Source organism: Mastacembelus armatus, chromosome 3 (genome assembly GCF_900324485.2).
Source record: "Mastacembelus armatus chromosome 3, fMasArm1.2, whole genome shotgun sequence".
NCBI lineage: Eukaryota > Metazoa > Chordata > Actinopteri > Synbranchiformes > Mastacembelidae > Mastacembelus > Mastacembelus armatus.
Window position 1 is genome coordinate 2,701,293 of NC_046635.1, and position 17,758 is coordinate 2,719,050.

The following is a 17,758-nucleotide window of genomic DNA, read 5'->3' on the forward strand; positions in this document are numbered from 1 at the left end:
TAGATCACTAGACAGAGGAGCACTCAGTGGAAGTGGACTGCACACAACAAACAAAGGCACCTGGGTCACCAGGGATTGTAAACCAGGACAGAACATTTTTCAAACATCTCCAGTGTTTTTAAGCTACTATATCATAAAGAAAAGAAAGCCATTTAAATGACTTTGTGAAAAGGAGAGACACACATAAAACCTACTGAAGGTTATCTACTGCTGAGCAGACAGAACTGAATTACTGGAGCTGCTAGTCTATTATTACAGCAAGAGAGGTGAAGGACAAATTATATACAGACATGGTCTGCACACACACACGCACACACACACACAGGAGTCCAAGTGGTGCATTTGGTGCTGGCATCACACATAAGCAGCACAGAGATGTGAGGTCAGACAGAGGATGGCCTGCACAGCAGCTACATCAGTGACATCATGCATGAAACAAAAAGAGATGAGTGGATGTCAAAGAAAATGAGCTGCAACGTCACAAGCTGAGTCATTTCAATAGTTTGCTGCTGTGGCTTCCCACCATCTGTAAGTGAACCACTTGTTGGTGCTGGGTGAATTAGCTTGTCATTATACTACAGTATAAAATAATCATTAATGAGGCTCTGAATTGACTCAAATGTACATCCTGGCAAATCAGAACAAAATGAATCCTCCTCAAGTACATTTTTTCTTCCCATGTACAGCTCAGCAATTATGTACATTGTATTAACCCAGTGTACATTTTAATGAGCCTTTCAGCATTGCGAGTTTGTTTATTTTGTTCAGTACAGTTTGTTAGAGTTGGACAACTGGACAGTGGTTTTGCATCAAACGACAAAAAGAAAAAGAACCTCGAAGAAACGAAAACGCAACCTGTCCAAAGTCAGAAAGTAGAGGATGACGGGCCTAATCGAGTCTAGACAGAGATAAATGTCCAGGGAACTTGTACATTTCACGAAGTATGAAGTATGTGTGCACTTATGACAGTATAATTTCGCAACCACAGAGTGTTCTCTATCACAGACCGTTACAGCAGGGTTGATAATCAACTTGGAGCAATTAAATGAGCATAGTTTCACTTTCATTGTGACGCAAATTCTATAAAAAAATCACTTGAAATGAAATATGCATAGAGAACTTTGTCATTAGGTAAAATCCATGTTGTCAAACCCACAGGTCTGCTGTCCAGCACTGTATTGACTGTATCCCGAGTCAGGAAAAGAAAAGTTTGAATATAATGACAAGTCTGAGAAGGATGAGCTCACAAGTTCTCCAATTACTTTATGATTCAATGGATGACAGGATGGGGCAGGAGCACCCTCCAGCAAGAAAAGGACAGAAAGTTTTTCTGATCTCACGTCGTTTCATTACAGGCTTTTTTATTGTTGGTTTTATGTGACAGCTGGGATCTATTGTTTATTATCGTTGCAGGAGTCTCATGGGGACAAAAAGTTGGTTTTATCGTCAATACCAAAACTCTGATTGCATAAGCACAATTCTTCAGCATGTTTTATGATGCAGTGCTATTCGGTTTACAGTATGATTTATTTTAAAATTGATTGAAAAAGAAACAGCACTTGAAACAACTGTTCTTCATGGGGATGATAAATGATGAAATGTGATTTTGGATGAGGTCCACCTTGAATATGGCCACATACATTTGAGGCTAGATGAAAAACTTTGTTGGTAACAGTTGTAGCTCCAGTGGAAGCTGACTGGAGGCTTACATTAATATTTTTGAGGGATGACCTGCAGATCGTCAGAGCTTTTATTTTATTTTACTTAACACTCCAAAGCTGCTGTTCTTATATGGTCCTTGACCTAAGGGGTGAAATGATTTGTTGACCCGATTAACAAATTTGAAGCCAATTTCAATGTCTGGACCAACAAAAGCTTAAATACAACTGCACAAACAGGTCAAATGGCAAAAAAAAAAAAAAAAAAAAAAAAGAGTCAGAAAACGATCTTAGCTTGGCCACAACAAGACACTCAGCCGATCCCTGACATATGAAAAGTCATTGCAGTATCGACAACAACCGGATTCAAACATTACATGTGATATTCAGAAATGTTCAGAAATTCTGGGGAGACAGGCTGGACGACTGCATGATGGGACATTCATCATGTGCAATTCTGCAGTATAGGCCAAATGTTTTTATTTCTAAAAGAAAAGTGTGAAAACGCACAATAAAGTTGTGAATATGACAATAATTCACTTCCAGCAACAAACCTGTTAAGAGATGGGATATTTCTTTATCTTACAAGATGATGCCTCATCAAGTCTGGAGAGTATAATCTAAATAAATGTAATGTTGGGACACATCAGACTCCTGACTAATATGATGGATTCTAGTCTTCATTACATAAGACCAGCATCTATACAACCAGTGTTTTTTCTGGTAAAAGCCTAATCTAACATGTTTTTGCCAGTTAGATTTTAAAAACTGTATAATTTTACTGTAGGCAATGAAGGCACTGCTCATTGTGTAGAGAACAATTACAGCATGATTGGGCCCAACCCCACTGGTACTCCGTGGGAGCATAAAGGACAAGAAAACAATGACAAAGAGTGTTGGTGGATTAGCTTTTTTTCTATTCTATTCTTGTTCTGAATCTTAGCATCATGTCCTGTGTCTTGTGCATCATTTGCGTCCCTGTGGTTGTTTATAATGTGTTGGTTCACTTTTTCTTGTTGCTCATTAGGTATATTTTGTCTCAAAGGTCCTTGCTTGTGATAAAGTCTGGCTCAAAAATAATATCAAACATACCGTGGAGTGAAAAAATAGTTAGTCTGAGGAAGGAGACGGTCACTATGAATGGTAACATGGTGAGACAAGACACTCAATGCTCCACTAGATCGCTGATGATATACACAGTGATTGAAATGAGGATAGACACAGAGGGATGCTGGGAGATGTAGTTGACTGGCTTGGAGAAGCATGCAGCTCACGCAATAAAAAGGGCAGAACCCACCTTCTCCGCTCCCCGGGCCGGCCTCTGTAATTATCTCCATTAGAGAATTTAGCCCAAATACTGCACACAAAATCCAGAATTAGTGCCGCAAAAAGGTGGACAGAGAGAGGGACACCGGCCCAGACACAACCAGTCTGAACATCAACCCATAACACAATCGACATGCACACTCAACATGGCGCCAAAATAGAGAGAACAAAAATAAATAAATAAAAAGTAAAGACAAGAGTAGACAGAAAAGAGAAAAAGACAATATGTACTGATGGTGGTATCAACTCTGCAAGTGTTTAAGATGAATAATGCCACGTTTAGCAACACATTCAACATTTGCAGCACCAAAAGAAGAGGACAGTACATAGCTCACATTTTACTGTATATACATCAGTAGCCTGAACCACATGAATATGCAGAACAACACAGTTCAATAATGAACGGGGATGTAAATCCAGAGCAATGGATGGAGTTGCTTTATTTCAAGCATGGGGCAATTTTACCACTAGGTAGAAATGTTGTTTTGAGACACTGTGCACCACTAGAAAACCCCTGACCTTCAAAGTTTCATCACTATTTTTGTTAAAATAGTGAGTAACCTTAAAACAGGAAGGAAACACTGAACAATGGGAGCCACCAAACAAGCAAGCAAGGCAAAACACATGTGAGAGTCAGGTGGGAAATATTCACTGTGTACAGAGCTGTCTGTGAATGTCAAAGACATACACATACCTATTAATTATTAGAGCAATTATCTAAATATAATAATAATTAAAAAAAAAGACTCAGCATCCCTCTTGTAGTATTAAGAATGTGCAGATGCCACACCAGTTAACAGTTTGTAGTCAAAGCTAAACTCTTTTAACCATAAATGTGTGTATCATAGCGCATCAAAAAGACTCCCACCAGTCACACAAAGGAATGGCAAGTGAACAGAGGGGAAGTTATGGAAATACATAAAGCAGATTATAGGTGAGTCCTTTATCTTAGTTCTACGCTGAGAGACATGGTATAGGAAAGGAAAAGGTCACTTCAAGGATAATGAAATGTCTAGTCAGTGGGCTGAAACAAACTATCACAGCAGACATAACATACCCGGGCTGTCAGGGGCATCTGAACAACAAAGACAAAACACATTATAATCAAAGAAACAGAACGTTTTCTATGGCAGCTATTCCACACGGAGTGGAGCTATTGAGTTTAAACTACCATGCTTCATCTGTTTTCTCTCTCAGTTAAAGTGAAAATCCAGCCTAAACAGATTTCATTTTAGCATCTTATATTTCAGACATTTTAATAACTATTGACCAAGAGTAGTAATCTTAGTCCCTTCAACTGGCAGGTCTGTGCTGCGTCACAACCGATAAGACTTTTACCAATAGCCTATTATGAGCATCAGCTGCTACTGTGGTTGGATTTATTGCGTTATGTTTACGTTTCCATTCATTTGTAACTGTACATAATCTCATATCCACAATCTGAGTCCTTATACCCATAAACCCATGCATCCTGCAGTTTGGATTAATTGCTTCCTCCGTTAGCTTGGGAAAAGACAGACCTGGTTTGCCACATTTATCTGCTTCTAAATGACATCTGGGTGCATATTTGTACCAATATCAGTGAACTAGGCTGAACATATTATGTATAGCACAACACTGTCAAAAAGGCAAATTATTCAGTAGCCTTAACACAACTACACAAGAGTAAGAGCTGCTAATCTCTGCAAATGAACAACAGAAGACCATGGCAAAAATGTGAAGCCTGTTTTTGAGTGGATTTTCCTGTTAAGCCCATTGAGAGAAAAACTTTGACACATCCTCAATACTCTCCTTGAAAATAGTGCCATAACCATTTGGCAAGCTACAGGGAAGAAAGTCAGGCTATAAATGGCTCCACAAACCTGCTTGCTCCATTTCCTCCTCAATATCAAAATTAAAATACTCTTTTCAAAAAAATAAAAACAAAGGGCAGAGAAGGACACACAGTCAAATAGACTAATACTATGCTATGCTGTTTACACAAGTGTGCCTTAGTAATGGTTTACTTTTGTTAGTGTATAAGCAATACTGGCCATAAATGTATACATGATAATTTAGAGCTTGGAAATTATTAGATTTTTATGAAATAATATTAAATGTGTGGAAACAAAAGAACACCATGGTTCACTATGGTGAAAACATTATTAAATCCCTTAATCAATCAGGTACATGACAGTAAACATGAAGCCAGTGATGATTTTAAAAAAAAAGTTAACTAGTCATAAAAGCAAATTACCTAATTCCTTAACTTTGTCTACTGCTATGGCTGTAAATCCTAAACAAACATTTTATAATAATGTTTCCTATTACTGTTAAAACCATACTGAACAACTGGGACAGACAACAAGATGAAAAATCAATTTCATGAGGAAGTTCAAGAGGTGGAGAACTGGTCATATTTACTGTGGTGCCATACCTTTTAGACTGGGGAAAGGTGTCGATTTCTCCCGGGCTGCCTTGTTGGGAAGGGCAAGATTGGACAGACTAAAACTGGTGCCATGATTCTTGTAAAGATTGCCTGTAGTGGGAGTGATAATAATATAAAGACAATTGAAATGCATTTTAAATTATCAAGCAAAAAGGTCTGATAATTAATATGTTTTACTTCCAACAATGACAAAGCAGCCTTTATTGTAACTTGGGGGCATATAGTAACTGATTGTTTTTTTCTACAGCTGTGTCAAACATGTAAATCACAGAATTAAACTCACTCTTTAAAACCTACTACTGTAACCCATATCATAAGCCTGACATAACTTTTTGCCCTTTGGGAGCAATGGAAACAACATTTCCATTTTACCATTTTGACATTTTACCTTAAGCTGATATGGTGAATCTATTAGAATACAGTTGTTTCCTACATATCAAGCACAAAATTATCAATTATTTATAATTGTGCTTCTGGTCACATGATGTATTTCAGTCCATTTACTTTGCTTTTATTAGTTTTGATCTTCATTTCATCTCAGGAAAACATCTGCAGTGCTCCACCACAGAAGGTAAAGCATGTAGTGCATTTTGTTTTTTAGAAAGGTTTCACTAAAAACAGGTGCCTGCTGTGGCTGTAAGCATAAAGACAAAAAAATAAGCTAAAAGATCATAAAGCCTTCCGCAGAGCCTAGGGAAGCCAAAAAGTCAGATGATAATTCTCTGTGGATTCATCACTATTGATATAAATATATAGATTACAGACATTGTAAAAATAAAGCATAACACTAAATCGTAAAAAAAAAGAAAAAAAAAAAAAAAGTAAAAGCATCAGTCGTACACTATAAATTTGTGTGTGAGAGTATGTTATAGCGTAAACTGGTTATTTCTTTAAGAATTGATGAAGTGAGTCTGACCACCAATTTTAGTTTTGATTATCATCATTCACGTAAATTAACCCACTTTTATGTTTTACAACTATGACTTAACTGGAAAGACTCCAAACAAAATTCAAATATTCTTACTGGCAAAGGACATGAGTCCTCCAAATCCATCATTGCTGCTGTTGGAAATGGTCGAGTTTGGTGAGCTATTGTGGGAGTCTCCCTCCCCATCGGACTCGCCTGGGAGCCTCAGGCTACTGGGACGTAGAGGACGCTGTACCCTGAAAATCAGAAAGACATTACCACATATTGGAGACAGGAATAAATGCATACAATAAGGGAACCTTTTAAGCATTCACACCAATTAGCATGTTGGGTTTGGACAAAAATTGCATGGTTGATCAGAAAGCCAGTTTGAATGATGATAACGCATTCAAGGTTAACACACTTGTTGCCATTGAGGTTCTGGTTGAATCGAGGGGTGTATGACTCCACTTGCTCTTCTGCATCAGGGTCTTCCTCTGAGGGGAAGCCATACTGAGGCTCAAAGTATGGGTTGTCATACTCTTGCTTTTTGTTAGCTGGGTCCACCAGGGCAGCATCAGCTGTAGGTCTGAGGAACGGCTGACTGCCCAGTCCAGGGACAGGGTTTTGTAGAGCAGCACTTGCTGATGCTTCAATTTCAGGTGCTTCACCTTGCTCCTGGAAGAATGAACACACAGAGTAATAAGATTTCTGTAAATGGACAATTAAATATTGTTTTTGCATTTTAATATGTAATAGATGAGGTCTGCATTACTCTAGCTTATCCATATTCATTCTTCTGCTGAATACGTCAGTGCAAATATACAGCACCTTAAAATTGGCATATACAAATAATCATAATAAATAAATAAGGCCCTGCTCATTTGTTTTCTACAAAAGGAAAAGTGTAGTTTCCAAAAGTGACTTTACACTTAACACTAATTTTAAAAATCACACACATGGTTGACTCCCTGGATAATTGTGCTGGGACTAGAGCTTGCAGTTGTGCTAGAGCTTGAGCGAAGAGGTTGTCCATCAGATGGTTCGGTAGGTCCATCCCCGCTGGGTGGACCCTCCGAGCCAGGACCATCTCTGAAGTCATGGAAGTCTTGAAATTCAACCTCACTAGCATCTCCCAGTGCAGCATGGGTAGGCGGGTCCAAGTCTAAGACAGAATTAAAATATGATGATGTAGTCAGTAGTGTGAATATGATCAATTGATATATTTTAACGTAACAGCAACTTACTTGGTGTATCACCCTGGATGTCACCTTGGATCATCTCACTGACAAGGTCCCCCAGTGAGGAATAGGATGAGCTGGAGTCATCGTACGCCTCACTGTCACTACCACTGCAATACATTAAATGTATTACCAAGGGAAAACGGGATCAACAGAAAATGAAAACAGAAACCAAGAACTCAGCTAAGCAGATTAAAGTGGATTGTTGTTATGCTGAGAAGGACCTTCTTTCTAACCTGTCTGTGGGGTCAGATTCATTGCCCTCATCCTCCAAAGGACCAGCCATAGCTTCTACCAGCTGGGAGCTTCCATCATACACTCTGTAGACCACTGGCTGTAGCTGGTGAGCGTACCACTTGGGCTTGTCTCCAATTAAGGAAGGGTCAAAAACATCTGAAACAGAATTTAAAGTGCAGAATATAACATTCATAACACATTTCAGGAAACCATATTGAGGTCAATGGGACTAAGTCTTACTGTTATGTATCCTCTGAAATGCGAGGTTGGTGGGATTGAGTGCCCACTCTCCATAAAACTCCACTGCCTGGGTGTGAGAAAGCTTATCTGCAAAGGCAGAGCGTCGTGGCCGAGACGCAAGAAAAGACGTTGACTGAAATGCCACCACAGGCCGAGGGAAGAGGCGCAAGGTGCGAGTGTGCATCTGAAACCCCTGAAGAACATTTGGAGAATTGAAAAACCGTACCATAGCAACCCTGCAAGACAAGGAAATAACTTCAGTTTAGCAGTTCTTCATTTTGAAACGCGCCCTTTAGCACCTTATAAACATAGTGACAAAACAGCTGGTCAAGGCTTGCCTGGTGGCTACATCTACAGAATCAACATCATTGCCGTAAATTAGAGGGTTGAACTCTGTAGAGGACGGTGAAGCTTTATCTCGTCCAGGTGGGAGTAGCGGCATCTCCTGACCTTCCTGGAACTTCTCTAGGTTCAGAATGGGTTGGGTGTTCAAACTCATACTGGCCAAAGCCTAGAACAGTTGACAGTGACACAAATTATTAACACAGCATTGAATCTAAAGACAGTAACACTATGTTGGGATGGACCACTCCCACAAATGGCATCAACATTAAGTTAATCATATGATTTTCTACATTCAAATTTCTTCACATTGAATATTATATAATTATATATCATATACTGCACTTCTTTAAAGTGGACAAACATTTAGTCCCAAACTGAATAACTTCTAGAATAAGGACATGAACATGTCAAGGTTTAAGGGGTGAAATTAGATGATTGAAATTGCTAAAATTAATCCAAATAGTAATCCCTTCAACTCCCAAGCATCTCATCATGAGATAAGAGAGGACAAGGACACAAATGAGGTTTTTCCCTGTTTTTACAACTTTACGCTACTTGTATTACACGTAGCAGTTTGCATGTTGATGCCTGTAGTGGGTGTGTCACATTGGAGAGGAAGAGCACAAGGGAAGTAAGTAACTATGCATGGTTTGCTTTGAGGGAACTGCTGCATCTCAAGTGTCAATGTTTAGCTTAGCATAATGAAACATTTAGTTGCCAGTTCTGGATGAATGTTAACTTTGGGAAAATGATTAGGTTCATCAAATCTCGTTTTGGTTACGAGAACACTCACTGATGCCAAGATAGATGCACGCACATTCAGTCATGCTCAAGCCAGAGCTAAGCAGTGTATCAAAAGACTTGTCTGCAACATTCTGCGACACTGTATGTGTTTTATTCAAGTCTTGAGAACAGGAGACAAGTAGTAGTGACAAGCAAAATAAGGTGAGAGATCCGTGCAGGGTCATTACACATTCCACAGGAGGAGAAATGAGTAACCTTATTTTCAGAGGAGAAGATCTGCTTTTGGGTGATCACGGTCAACCTAACCAGACACTAGGGAGGGGATAAGAGAGATGCGAGGAGAATCACATGAAGGCTTGGAATGACAACTTTGTGACTGACACTGGAACAGCATATGACGGTAAGGTCACAACTACAGCCCTTTCGCTTTTTTTTGTCTCCTTTCTCCAGTACTTCTACATTTGTCTGTTTTATGCTGACAGTAAAGTATATTTAGATGACACACACAGGTGAATCGAATAGATGTAACTTCATGAAAAAAAATATATTTTGATTCATTTGTCCAAACCAAAGAGATGTCTGGGCATTCAAGTCTACAATTTACTGAAGAAAGGAGAAAAGAAAAGATACATTTCTGTTTGTTTTGAACAGGTGATGAAGGGCCAGGAAAGCAAGAAAACTTGAAAGACAAGGGAGAGTGGGGAGAGAGAATTGTTGAGAAAGTGAGACCAAAAGAGGACAATGAGGAAAGAGGATATGTTTCTCTTCTGCTCAACATGAAAGGCAGTAAGAAACACTGACAAAAAAAAAAAAGAATCCAGCCACTAAAGGACTAATGAAGACCATCCATAGTGACCAACTCAACCGGTGGTTACAATGGACTGGTGGTGACAGATACAGAACAGCAGATCTTTTCAAACATACAGATAAAACACTTGCACAATAAAAGCATCAGTAGCAAAATAAAACAACTATCTAAATGTTAGGTGAGCTGAAATACTACAGCAAACATTGCAAAACTAAATAAATCAGTTCCTCAATAGGACCAATTTATTTTCAGTTATCCAGTGTTAAGTGCAAGTATTTTCAGCCACCCTCAACATCAGCAGCATTCTGCCTTCACATCAGTCTTCAGATAAACAGTTAATCCACCTTCAGTGATATTTACTACATTCACATGTATAAATATTGTGCACTTGTTTCCAAATATACAACTGCTAAACTGAGGCTTTACACACTCCCACACACCAGCCTCTCAGCCACACATCCACACACAGGGAGAGAGTTGCTAATGAACTGGCTCTGATTCAAGGCACACAATAAGAGTAAGCAAGCAATTTAACGTAGAAACTGTTTGTTTTCAAAATTATAAAGTAAAAATTAAAAATATAGGAACATTTCTATGTTACATGTATTCAATGAGACAATAAAATAAAAGTGTTATAGTTATTTATACAGATTAACCAGCCTTAGTGTATGTATTGAGTACACAGCCTGTGAAGCTTGGTGGCTGTTTGAAAGTCTTTAGTACTCATCTATAAAACAACAATTATTTTTTAAAGTGATGCCCCTGTAGCAGTTAAACTTGGGATTAAAAAGTGAATGTTCAGTCTCATATCACACTGAAGATAAAATAATATGTGTTTGTGAGCCCTGCCATAGATAAGGAATATTTCAAACATTTGTTCCTGTACTTCTTAATAGGATTTTGACATAACTGGTAACTTTAAAAACACTTTTTACCAATTTTGAAGGATACAAGCATACTTAAGTGGAAAAACAAACCTATAACAGCAATAGCTAACTTTTCCTGGCGAATGAGGACACTGAGCAATCATATATCATTACTTTTTAAAAAAAAAGAGGTGTTTCCATGAATCAGAACCAGATTCAGATGTTAGATAATATGGCTAGAGGAGCAAGTTAATCAATACTAGTATTACTAAAGGTTTTGTTTGGACAGCAGGGTCCTAATATCTGATTTTACCTCCAACAGCTAGAACATGCACAGAAAGAAAAAAAGAAAAACATTTGTTTACATTAGTGCACCACAAAACCCATGTCAAATGCTCTCATCTATAATACATACAACTTTGATGATGATGGAAGCCCTTACTCTTCACACTGCTGAAAGAGATATTTTACATGTATATGTAAAGTTCAATCAACTAACAGACTAGAGGGGGAAACAACAAAGGTCACCTGTATAGGAGGTAGCTGGAGTCCAGGCACTTTTCAACAAAATGCCAAAATTTGCCAGTAGTTCACCCTGGCTGTTACAGTGCAGATGAATCTAACAACATCACACTGATTAAAGACAATCACATGCAGTACCTGTTTTAAATGCTTCTTAAGCTCTCCTGCTTCAGGCTCTGGAAGAGGCGGTAGAATCTCTGCACTGGTTGGTGCTATAACCTGCAGGCAAAAAACAGTCCTCTAAATTCATTGTCATTTGAGTATAGAAAAGAATAAAATGACACATTATTTAAGCCCAGACATCTCCCTCCAGTGGCAAATTAATCAGACATTATCTGTCATCTTAAACTGGATATCATGAAAACAGACAAATCAAGAACAGAACGAGGAAAACATCATGATGTGCTGACCTTGCTGCTGTCTAGATCCACAAGCCACACATCGTCCGGCATTTTGAAATCAGATTTGTAAAGGAAGAAGCTGGCTGGCACACCTATAATGTAGGGAGTGGGGGCAAGAAGAAGCTATGGGGAGGAGAAAGCACAGAGTCAGTCAGAATTTGATTTACCACAACAAAGAGCATTTACAACAGAAAACTCCATGTTTGGTGAAAAACAACCAAAGAAATGGTCAGCTTACCTGAACTAGATGTAGAAAAAAAAGATACATGTACCTGTTCAGCAGAGGCCATGCATGTTGGCAGTAAGGGGATGACAGGGAACATGTACTCCAGTGGGTAGATCATGGCCACAAAGGCCATGACGCTCATAGACAAAGCATTGTAATCTCTGGACTGGAGAATGATCTGAAAATAAAAGAAAATAAAATTACACACAACACGCACATTAGCTTCATAAGTCAAGATTACAACCATTTATTTCCTGTGTATTTCTCATGTACATAGCATCATATTTAAACAGACCAACAGTCAAGATGATATGTTTTGATGATTTCACTGATCTATTCTTTTTTCCTCTTTTTGTCCATAGTGTAAATGTATGAACATTAATTCTGCCTTGGATTTGTAGGAGAAATATTAAATCTGAGCTTTTATGAAAAATTCATTTGGGAGTGCATAGTGCTTGAAAGGAAGTCACTCAAAGCTTCCAGGCAGCACTTAGTCCAGCATGACTAAATTTAATGATGCATTGAATTTATATTCAAAAGACCAAAATGGACAAATACAAGATGGCTGTATTTCATACATATTCAAAATTTATTTGCAGTGGTTGGCCCTGAGGAGAAGGCTGAGTGGTGCAAACAGCACTGCAACTAATTAATAACTGCATCATTTGAACATTTTGAACTGCAAGACTACACAGATTAGTAAATAAACACATTGTAAGTGGCAGGACATCTAGGTAGTCTGTATTTGAGAAACATAAACAAAGAAAGGGTCCAGCACTTATTCAACACAGCTGTCTGTTGGCGGTGTGAGTGAAGTCTTGATGCTTTGGCATTATTTGCATATGAGCCTGTGTATCAATGTCACAGTCAAAGTAAGAGCAGCAACAGAACACCAGCACCAGCCAAACAAGGATTCCTATCACCTCTTTAATGCACAAAGGCAAGTGCAGGGGGAATACTAAGAGAAAATGTCTTTCCTTTCAGTCATACAGTGTACAACATGTATTTTACCCATCATGCTTTGTACACTCTGCAGTGAAATGGCTTTTAAAAAAAAAAAAAAAAAAATGACAAAAGTGACTCAAAGCCTTTTTCAGGTGGTCTTGGAAAACATTTTCTGGCAGGACCCAGAGCTACAGTGCAGAGAAAACCATTGACCATCGATAATGGGTCATTATTTGTGCCAAATTGTAAGTGGGTGCTTCACTACATACAGTAAGATGTACTGATATATAAGAGAGAGATGTCAGCTCATCTTTGAAGACTGAGATACCAGGTTAACAGTGATGCAAGTTTTCTCCACTCATGCTGCTGAGTCTTAAGTGTTTTTGTGTGTAAACCACCTAGAACCAGCAGATGCTAGGAGCCTAAACAATCTCCACTGTTGATAGCACAAGAAAACATAATTGCTTGGTGAAATCGTATTTTCAGAGAGGAATGGTCTGACATGCCGTGCTCAGATCATACCCACTGGCAAATAAAACACAATAAATAAAATAAAACAAAACACAAAAAACACGAGTAAGACATCTTGGGAAGGTGAGTGACAGTTTCATTGAGAAACCAGATGTTTTTTTCCTCCTCATTTGGTCTATAATAAAATCCCAAAGTTGAAGAGGTTGTAGCTTGAGGCCAACCATCAAACATCTTTTGCCCCATATAAATAAATCATAAGGGACATTATAGATTCTGAAATCACTTTTGTACATGTTCTTACCTTGTGCTCTAGCAGGACACAGCTGAGGACCTGAAGACAGGCATCCACACCCAGCAGCTCCAAAGGCAAGTGCAGGGGGAAGTCAACCATGGAGAAGCGGGAGTTGTCAGGCAGGGCAAAGGTGAGTGGCCGTTTGAGTTCATGGGGCAGCATTTCCACATCTACACGTCTCTGACCCGCCACTGGTATTGGTGAACGCAGTAACCGGTACACCCAGGATTCAATTTCCCGCAGGTCAGCCAGCAGCTGGCTGCCCTTCTCTTCCACCGACAATGCACCAGTGAATACTCGCCACATGGTGTCCCTGACAAGGACATAAATCAAGATTTTGATTCATTCCTGATCGTGAGTTTTACTTAGCTAACAAGGTTCTAGCACCTGATTCTGCATACAACAACAAAAACATACAAAGATGTGATAGCACATATTGTCTTCAAACACAAAATTTGACAACCTCTGACTGTGACTGCTGTCAGAATCCATGTGTATGTGTTTTTAAAAACTGAACTCCTTTTTGGCTGTCAGCAGCATCAGTGTCGGCACCCACTAAATTTTTCAGCTACAATAGAAGCACAGGTCAGTCAAGAGTTTCAAAGCTGTTGGACATTTAAGGTTCGGATCAAGCCAAGCCAGCGGAGCATATGACATATATATGTTTGAGATGTATGTAGAACTGCACTAGAATCCACATTTAGCAGATTAAAGTGACAAAAGTGTATGTATGGTCCAACAATTCACACTTCATGAGTGTTCCCAGGAGCCCAGTGGCTCAATAATTTTGAAATGGAATAAGTTTAGAGCTGCCAGAACTCTTCCTAGAGTTGGCAATCAAATCAAACTATTCAGGTAAGGGATCCATGTCAGGGCAGAACACCTGCAATATGTCTGGAGAACAGAAGGCCCTGCTCATTACCTGGATCATGGGTGGGCAACATATGTTCCTCGAGGGACACTGATCTTTTTGTTTTCCCACTATCCCTGCCCTACCTACTGCCGAGTCCCTGGATCAGGTGCATTCAGTCAATCAGGAGCTGGAAGACACCAATTAACTTTGTCTTCCCCCACTCTATCCCTCATCTTGCAGCTTCAGGAAAGATGGAATAAAATGCCTGAATCAAGGTTGAACAGACTTACCCAGGAAAATTCAAAAGTTTGTCATTATGGATCATTGAGTGTAAATTGGTGGACAAAAATAAACTATGATGACTTATGAGGAGTGATGTAGTTAAAAGAAAATTTGAGTAGTTTCTCACTGATATCCAAAATGTACTAAGCTAATACACTTAGTCAGAAACAGATTAAGCCTTTTGCAGAATATCTACTCTATGAGCAAATGAGACTGAAACACAAGGAAAGCTCTTGAGCAATTGCCAATATATTGATGTGAAAATCATCACTCTATTCACTCGTGGTGTCATTAAACCCTTTCTAGAGAGTCTACTTAGTGTGTGTGAGGGAGAAAAATCATTAGTCCTATGGAGCCCTCCCACCAACTACAGCTGCTACCTAAAGGCAGCCAGAGACCTCAATCTGTCACGGCCGCCATAGCACAAAGCGCTCATGGCCATTATGCAATGACTCTCCTCTTTCTCCGTCATGGCCACACCAGATTTTAACAAACCCTGTCAGAAAAAAAAAAGATTTTCAGGTCTGGTCAGCCTTTGGCTTCAATAGCCATTTCAAGGATGCCACAGTTCTTTATTAATATGAGCATCCACTGCAGCATTTCACCAGAAGAAAATGTCCAAGTATGAGATTAACTGTGCATTAGACATTCCTAGAATCCCATTTAGTGATGAGTGGATAAGATGAACTGGTTCTACAGCAACAAAAAGCCATACAGATGAAAAAAAAACAAAAAACAAAGCATGTGTGCCTTGGGTGAAAACCAACAGTCATACTGGGCCTAAATCAGTGTGAAGTGACAGCCTAATTAACACTCTGTCACTCCAAAATTACCATCTACTGTGTCACCCATGGCAACAAAATACCCCAAAGAGCACTTCAAACACTGCCACATCTCAACACAACAACAAAATACTGTGTACAGCTGTGTTGACCAACCATATGTACCTGTGCTGTATTGTCACAATTTTAATTAAAATACGAACAATCACCCCTAGTGTTTAATTATAAAAAACAGCTCTTTGCTTTAAGTCTAATAAGTAAAACACTTTGCAAAATGTTATGGTCCATCACGCAGCTCCTATTACATTTTTATGTGGTTTTTCCAGGGTAAACATGCCCTTTTTAACAGAATGTACATCCAACTAAAAGGCTTGGTACTGAAATGAACCTGTAACACTTTATGAAGCAATATTTGTTGTGACACATATCATCCAAAAAAAACAATGAAATGCACTGTGGATAATTTGTTTGCCATTATTTATCATCAAGGTGGAGTGCGTTCACATAATAGCATACTGTGAAAACATGACACACGCTGCAGATGGCCTGCAAAACTGGTGCCACATACAAAAGCTCTTGTAATATTTCTGCAACAAAACAACATGTCACAGGTGGACAATGAGAAACAAATGGGGAAACAAAGAAAGCAGTAGGTGTTGCTTTGGCAGCTGCAGAGATACTGTAAAAGCTATTTTTTGTTCAATAATTCAGATGCAGTGCCAATATGAATGCACAGATGCCATTCAACCGCTTACAGATGAATTATTAACTTTATTTCTTCTTTTTAAACTATTTAAAGGCGTTTATATACAAATGTACTACTGGCCAAATGCTTTTAATGCTTTTTGTTCAGTAACTTCATACCAATTAGTGATTAGATCTCGGTGTTTATGGTGTGCCAGGTTTGTTTTAATAGTGACACTAGGAACTTCAGTAGCACCACATTCAAGCCAAATCATCACTGCCTGGGAGTGTAGCTAATGATACCTCTGTCAAACTAAAACAATTAAGATATGTTTAATCATCAACCAGTGTGAACCCTGTGAGAAAAAAATAAATAAAACTCATACTGCAGAAGGGCTGTATGTACACTTGTAAATGGAATCTTTAGCCTTACCTCTGGGTGGCACGAGAGAGTCCAGCACGTTGCGTTAGCCTCTGACTGCAACAATCTACCAGCCTCTTGAGAATATATAAGCATTCTCTGAAGGTGGAGAAGAAGGGGTAGTGGCTGAGTATGCACAGCGAGGTCAGCGTGCTGTTCCGGTTCCTAGCTGCCATTTTCGCAGCACTTCGTCTGTGTTGTGGGGACTTGCCAGCATTTAGCTCAGCACCTTGTTGTCCACTCTCTTCTCCTGAGGCAGGCGGCGGTGCGGACTCCACATTGTTAGGTGGAGACAATGCTGATGGTGGGCCTCCACCACTACCATCGGACCCTTCGCTAGTAGTCTCCGTCACCTGCGCTGCTGTCTCTGTGTGACCGCTCTTGTCCCCACGAGTACGGTGATGGCCTCGCTGAAAAGAGCGGTAGAAGTTGACGCAGATTCCGTAGCGAGTGATTCCTGAGTCCTTATCGGTCAAAGTGAAAACAAATGAGGAGTCATCACGTAGGCTAACCCTACGCTGGCGTATGCTCAGGCAGCCCTCTGGCTGGCAGAAAAACACCACATCTGGGGGGAGTGGGAAGTCATGGTGATCCTCCAGTGGGTAGCGGCGAAGAAGCTGAGGTGTCTGGGCCACACTGTCGCTACTTGGTTGCCTGGAAGATAATGGACAGGCTGTTTTGTTTTGAAAGCACCAACATATAGTTGATGGATCCATGTGATCCAGACAAATGTGTTGTAATTTCATCTGAATATTTTCTTTGAGTTTCATTTTCTCTTCTTAAACGCCATACACCGACTTTCTGCAATGTCCTTCATACCATCAGTCACGAAACACTATTACCCACAGCTAATCCTTGTGCCAGGTCAGAAGCAGTTAGTGATTTTTCATTGCAAGTCTCAGTAGTTACAAATTAGATAGTCATTTACAGAATGTGTTAAATATGCATACACATATAGTGATTAATGTGTGATGTATAAGGTGTGCTGTGGCAAACCTTTTTTTTTTTTTTTTTAATAAAACCACCCAACGTTACTCTGGTGGAGACTGCAATAACATCCCATATACACCAGCAGGAAC

The 17,758-nt window shown here is 39.4% G+C and overlaps 1 protein-coding gene across 6 annotated transcripts in view; it reads right to left on the minus strand.

The window, feature by feature from the left end:
- madd (MAP-kinase activating death domain) overlaps positions 1–17,758 on the minus strand; it is a 43,523-nt gene that overhangs the window by 19,458 nt on the left and 6,307 nt on the right. For 4 of the 6 annotated variants that reach the window (XM_026319656.2, XM_026319654.2, XM_026319659.2 and 1 more), the window contains exons 3-16: positions 16,692–17,333; positions 13,667–13,970; positions 11,996–12,127; positions 11,733–11,846; positions 11,461–11,541; positions 9,382–9,438; positions 8,376–8,548; positions 8,038–8,273; positions 7,797–7,953; positions 7,567–7,670; positions 7,279–7,484; positions 6,744–6,997; positions 6,437–6,576; positions 5,401–5,502 (exon numbers count right to left, since the gene is read on the minus strand). In XM_026319656.2, the coding sequence (XP_026175441.1) occupies positions 5,401–5,502; positions 6,437–6,576; positions 6,744–6,997; positions 7,279–7,484; positions 7,567–7,670; positions 7,797–7,953; positions 8,038–8,273; positions 8,376–8,548; positions 9,382–9,438; positions 11,461–11,541; positions 11,733–11,846; positions 11,996–12,127; positions 13,667–13,970; positions 16,692–17,333 (2,702 nt within the window). The remainder of the gene's footprint in view (positions 1–5,400; positions 5,503–6,436; positions 6,577–6,743; positions 6,998–7,278; positions 7,485–7,566; positions 7,671–7,796; positions 7,954–8,037; positions 8,274–8,375; positions 8,549–9,381; positions 9,439–11,460; positions 11,542–11,732; positions 11,847–11,995; positions 12,128–13,666; positions 13,971–16,691; positions 17,334–17,758) is intronic. The other 2 variants (XM_026319658.2, XM_026319657.2) reach the window with 1 other exon arrangement.